This window comes from Belonocnema kinseyi, chromosome 7 (genome assembly GCF_010883055.1).
Source record: "Belonocnema kinseyi isolate 2016_QV_RU_SX_M_011 chromosome 7, B_treatae_v1, whole genome shotgun sequence".
Classification (NCBI taxonomy): Eukaryota; Metazoa; Arthropoda; class Insecta; order Hymenoptera; family Cynipidae; genus Belonocnema; species Belonocnema kinseyi.
The window spans coordinates 86,513,199-86,519,335 of record NC_046663.1 but is presented as its reverse complement, the minus strand read 5'-3'; the positions used below and the strand labels follow the sequence as shown (position 1 = coordinate 86,519,335).

At 28.2% G+C, this 6,137-nt stretch overlaps 2 protein-coding genes across 3 annotated transcripts in view; one reads left to right on the top strand and one right to left on the bottom strand.

Moving 5' to 3' along the window:
• Nucleotides 1-3,240, top strand: part of LOC117175845 (hydroxyacylglutathione hydrolase, mitochondrial-like) — a 65,251-nt gene extending 62,011 nt beyond the window's left edge. For both annotated transcript variants that reach the window (XM_033365630.1, XM_033365629.1), the window contains 2 exons: nucleotides 2,655-2,758; nucleotides 2,834-3,240. In XM_033365630.1, the coding sequence (XP_033221521.1) occupies nucleotides 2,655-2,758; nucleotides 2,834-3,106 (377 nt within the window). In that variant the 3' untranslated portion in view covers nucleotides 3,107-3,240. The remainder of the gene's footprint in view (nucleotides 1-2,654; nucleotides 2,759-2,833) is intronic.
• The window catches only part of LOC117175846 (non-histone protein 10), a 10,326-nt gene continuing 7,413 nt past the window's right edge, over nucleotides 3,225-6,137 (bottom strand). The window contains exons 4-5 of the mRNA XM_033365631.1: nucleotides 5,584-5,929; nucleotides 3,225-3,392 (exon numbers count right to left, since the gene is read on the bottom strand). Coding sequence (XP_033221522.1) covers nucleotides 3,282-3,392; nucleotides 5,584-5,929 — 457 coding nt within the window. The 3' untranslated portion in view covers nucleotides 3,225-3,281. The remainder of the gene's footprint in view (nucleotides 3,393-5,583; nucleotides 5,930-6,137) is intronic.

Here is a 6,137-nt window from a genome sequence, read left to right as displayed (position 1 = left end):
TATAAGTGATCGTATTCGATCGAAAAAATTTATATATAGGTTTTTGAGGTTGCTCATTAAGAATATGAAGTCAGATTTTGAAAATTCAATATGGCTGCCATTATGGATCCGCCATTTTGAATTCGTCAAGTTTGATATTGGATTTGTAATCAGCGACCTCCAAAACCCCTTAGTATACATTATCATACCAATACGCGTAATTAAATTTTTTTGGCCGCTCGAAAGTTGGCTCTTTTTGGCTCGAAAGTTACCGGGCTTGGGGGTGAAATTTTTCATATTTGAATCCGCCATATCTCGGCTATGAAAAATCTTATCAAAAAGTTAGGCATCGCATTTTGAAGGTAAAGAGTAGTTCTTTACGATGCCATTGTCAGTTTGTGAAAAAAAATTTTTCGCCATGTTACGGGGCCTCGAACACATCAAAATGACGGGTTTTTGACCCTTTTAGGTTAGAATATCTCGAAAACTGAGGGTGATGGAATTTTTCTGAGGTCAGATTCGGATTCAGCGCAGCAAAAACCTTCGGGTATAGTAGGTCTGGTCTCTGGTTCTGAGAATTGTTGGCCTGTGTTATTTTTGAATATTTAAGGGTGTTTTAAATTATGCCGAAGCATTTTATGAACAATAAATTGTTTTAAGAGATTTCAAAAGATTTGAAGATATTTTAAAAGATTGCAAGGCATTTTCAAGTGATGAAACAATTTTCCAAGGATTTTAAGTATTTTAAATTATTCAAAGGCATTTTATGAGCATTTAAAAGTTTCAAAAGTTTTCAAAGGATATGAAATATTCAAGGGTATTTCAAAAGATTCGAAGGAATTTTTCATATATTTTATAATTTGAAGGTATTCCAATCTATTTGAAAGATTTTAGTGAATTTTGTAAACATCCAAGGAATTTTCAAGATCTTTAAAATGTTTAAGGGAATTTCAAAAGATTGTTTAACAGTTTGAAATATTTTAGGGTATTTTAAATTATTCCATTGCATTTTAGGAGCATTAAAAAGTTTCAAGATATTTCAAAGAATTTGAAATATTTGAGGGCATTTTAAAAGATTATAAGGCGTTTTCTAGTTTTTAAACATATTTCTTTGACTTAAAATATTTTAGGGTACTTTAAAAATATTGCAAGGCATTTTTAAAAGCATTAAAAAGTTTAGAGGGATTTCAGAAGATATCGAGGAATTTGAAATGTTTTAGGTTATTTGAAAATATTCGAAGGAATTTTAAATAGATATCAATAATCTGATGGTATTCCATAGGATTTAAAAGACATGAGGGTATTTCTCAAACACCCAAGGATTTTTTAAAAGCTTTACAGTTTTTTAGGAGATTTTAAAAGATCTCAAGGGATTTAGAAAGATTTGAAATGTTTTAGGTCATTTTAAAAGATTCCAAAGTATTTTGAAATGATAAAAAAATGTCAAGGGTTTTAATGTATTTAAAAAAATTGCATGCGGATTTAAACAATTTCGAGCATAAGTGAAACGATTTTATAGGTTTTAGAAATTTTTTTTACAGATTACAATAGATTTTATCAGATTTCTGAAGATTGCGATGATTTTAAGGGGTTTTAAAAGCTCTCAAGGCATTTTAATAAATTCTCCGAGATTTCAGGTAATATCACAGTCTATGTAATTTCATGGGGGCTTCCAATATTTTTGTTTAATGAATTATAGAACTTATTTCAAAGAATTTGAAAGTGTGTAAGGTACTTTAGAAAACCCTGAAGAATTTTTAAAAGCTTCAAAAAATTGCTACTAATTTCAAAAATTTTCAAATGATTCAAAATAGCTCACATACTTTGCAGTGATTTCAAAGAATTAATAATATATTAAAAGATTTAAAAGGATTGGAAATATTTGAGGGTATTTCTAAAAACCCCAAGGATTTTCCAAAGGAATTTAAAAAGATTCCAAGGCATTTTTAAGAGATTCAAACCATTTCAAGTGATTTCCAAGAATTCTTTAAGAAATTAAAAAATAAATTATACGGTTCTAAATAATTGTAAATAATATCAATAGATTTCGTAGAATTTGACAGAATTTTATCATATTTTAATGGATTTTGAGGAATTCCTAGAAGCGAGGGATTTCGTCGTAAGGTTTCAAAGATTTGAAGAAATTTTCAAATATTGTTAGCAATTCATTTGAATCTATTTCATTTGTTCGGACGTTTGAAACGTGTCGGATTTTTTAAAAAGGTTGTATTTAATTCATCCGCAGGTATTTCATCTTTTTTTAATTCCTTTAAACTTATCTAAACTCAGTTCAAACTTACTGAATTCAATACATTTTTTTATAATTTTGGATTGTTTTCGATTCACTTGAATTTTTATGAATATCATTGAAATTGATGGATTTATTTATTTTTGTCACTTTAATTTAACTTGAACTGTTGTGCTGTTGTATGAATTTCGTTAATATTTACCTGGGATTCTTATAAATAAATAAATTATAAATTTATAAATGGGTTTATTCCATGTATATGCTATATTAAGAACAGTACCCGATTCGCATTGAAGTCTTTAAATATTAATGATCGGGGAAAATGAATATTTAGATAAGGAAGTCATCGAATTTTGAAAATAAAGTTTTGCGGCCACCCTGTATTTTTTGAGAAGCACTTTTATTGTATTTTAAACAAAATTTCCAGGCGACACACTATTCGCAGGAGGTTGTGGAAGATTTTTCGAGGGAACAGCAGAGCAGATGTACAAAGCACTTGTGGAAATTTTAGGCTCTCTGCCCGAAGAAACGGTTTGAAAAGAATTATTTTTTTAACATGTTAATTTATTCTTTGACTACTATGGTTACGTAATCTTTCTTTTGTAGAAAGTCTATTGCGGTCACGAATACACACACGCAAATCTAAAATTTGCCCAGCATGTCGAACCAGATAACGAAGCCATAAAGCAAAAACTAGAGAAAGTTTGCACCCTTCGTGAAAAACAACTTCCAACCATTCCAAGTTCGATTTCCGAGGAGAAATTGACGAATCCATTTATGCGTGTTGACAAATCGAGCGTTATGAAACACGCTAAGGAAAGTGATCCTATTAAAACAATGGCAGCAATTCGAAAAGAGAAGGATAATTTCAAAGCCTAAGTTCTCAGCAACTATTTTGACAAACGTATAACTCTTTCTTTCCACTAGTTCTAAGCATATTGTTATTTTTTTCATTTCTATGCTTTTGATAAAGGCTACATTAAACGGGAGCAATGGCTTATATACAAAGACAATTTAATTACTGTTAATTACGTATTTACAGGCTTATTTTACATTAAATTACATTTAAAGATATCTCGGCCGGCGTGTCTTCTGACTTTTTGTTGTAGATTTGCATTTCAGCCACGTACTTTTCTTTTGATCGCTCATACATGTCGTAATAGACCTGAAACAAAAATATTTCGGATTTAGGGACTTTTAAGTTTGACAGAGTGTCTACTCAAATCCTGGAAAAAATTCTCTGACAATTCAGGGTATCTCGAGACTTCGAGGTACAATTTTTTATAGTAGGGAGCCATTCAAATATTTCGCATTTTTTAACAATCTACTCGGAATATTTATGCAATTTTACGAGTTTATTGTAAATAGGAATCTTTTTTTCGGTCCTTGTAAATACCTAAATGTGTCAAAATAGCACTTTTCATAAGTAAAATTAAATAAGTTTGTTGTTTTCATTTACGAAATTAACTTTATTAAACGATAGATGAATTTTGAACGAAATAGTTGAATTTTGAACCAAAAGCATGAATTTTCTACAAAAAATACGAGCCTTCAACCAAAATACATACTCTTTCAACCAAAAAAGATAAATTTTCAGTTAACAAAAATACACAATTTTGAATTAAATAGTTTATTTTTCAACAAAGTAATGAATTTTAAACTAAAATTATGAATTTTCACCAAAGAAGATTAATTTACGATCAAAAGAGGTCCATTATCTACAAAGTATATGAATTCTCAAGTAAAAAAGATCAATTTTCAACCAAAAATTGAACAGTTAAATTTTCAGTTAGTAAAAAATAATTTTCATACAAAGCTATGAATTTTTAACTAAAAATATGGGATGTTCAACTAGATTAATTAAATTTTCAACAAATAAATGTTCATGATAATGAAAAAGATGAATTTTCTACCTAAATAATGGAATATTAAACTGAATTAGGTGAATTTTCAGTTACAAAAATAAATTTTCGACCAAGAAGATTAATTTTATACCAAAAAGATGAATTTTCAACAAAATGCATGAATTTTTAACTAAAAAAGATAAATTTTCAACCCAAAATAGAATAGTTCAGTTTAAAAAAAAATCAATTTTGAACCAAAAAAAGAAATTAATTTTAAACACAATAGTTCGATTTTCCAACAAAGTAATGAATTTTAAACTAAAAACATGAATTTTCAAAACAGAAGTTTTATTTTTGAACAAAAAGGTCCAATTTCACCCCAAAATACAAGAATTCTCAAGTGAAAAAAGATACATTTTTAACCAAAAATTGAATAGTTAAATTTTCAGCTTAAAAAAAGTTCTACCAAAGAGACGAATTTTCAACTAAAATTATTAGATTAATTAAATTTTCAGTTACAAAATTTCAATTTAATGAAAGACATTAATTTTCAACTGAAATTATGGATTATTCATCTGGATGAAGTGAATTTTCAGTAAAAAAAAATACTTTTCAACCAAAAAACATGAATTTTTAACAGAACACATGTATTTTCAACGATAAAAAATTAATTTTCCACCAAAAATGGAATAATTAAATTTTCAATAAAAAAAAATTAATTTAAAAAATACCGAATTTTTAACAAAACAGTTAAATTTTCCAAAGAAGTGGTGAACTTTCAACTAAAATTATAGACATTCTATTGGAATATTAGAATTTTAAATTTAAAAAAATGAATTTTCAATAAAGAAGATTAATTTTCGACCAAAAAGTGTAATTTTCAACCAAAATTTGAATATTTAAATTTTTAGCCATAACGATTTTCAGAGTTAAATATTCATTTAAAATTATGAATCTTCAAACAAAATAATTAATTTTAAACAGAAGAGTTTAACTTTCAAGCAAGTAATTAAATTTTTATCCAAAAATGATTAATTCTCAATAAAAAGTGTAATATTTTATATATCAACCAAAGAAATATTTTAATTTTAAATGAAAAAAAGCTGAATTCGACCAAAACAGACGAATTTCTAACTAGAGTTGAATATTTAACTAAGAAAGATTGTTCAGTCAAGAGAGAATACAAATTTCAAACTAACTTTTGAATTTTTAGTTAGAACAATTTCAGCAACAAAAAATCGAATTTTCAACAAAATATCTGAATCCAGCAATAAAATTGTAGTTTTACAAACAAAATATTGTTGTTTAATTTTATATCACAATTTAAACAAAATTTAAGCACGCCCTCGAAAAAATTCCCTGACTAAAAAAAGAAAAAATGACCTAATATTTCCAGGTTTTCTAGGTATATAAAAATTTCTTGACAATTTCAATTAAGTAGAGACCCTGTTTGAGATCTATTTTTTTTACTCGAGTTTCCAATTAGAATTAAAATTGATTTAATTTATTAACCTTCTTGTCCTCAGAAGTAAGGGACTTCCACGTCGTTGCTAATTGTCTAGTGAGTTCTTGTTTGCTAGGTTCCGGTTCTCCGGCTAATCTTTCCATCACCCTCGGCCTCTGCTCTTGGCAAAATTGAAAAAAGGGATTGGCAGGTCTCTTAGGCGCGTTGGGATCCGCTTTGGTTCCTTTTCTTTTCGTGCCTTTTTTCGGTTTCTCTTCTTTGGTGTGGTTAACACCTGATTTAGAGGCCTTTTCTTGTTTCGGCGTCGTCTGAAAGACACTGTTCTCCTCGAGAACTCCCATCGGCGCTTCTCGCCACCTGTCACCATGCTGATCCAGTCGGTTAATTAAAAATCTGTAACAAAGTGGGGTAATCATATAATTTTATTCCTTTTTAAAATCAAGATATCAAAAAATTTCGTGACAAGATTTTGGAACGAGAAAAAGTTTCGATTTATTACATAATATATTTTCGGTTAAAAAGAGAAAGGACCCAATATTTTATTCAATATTAAAGGTATAAATATTTAGATGATTTTTAATTGAACATTTTTTCCATAGAG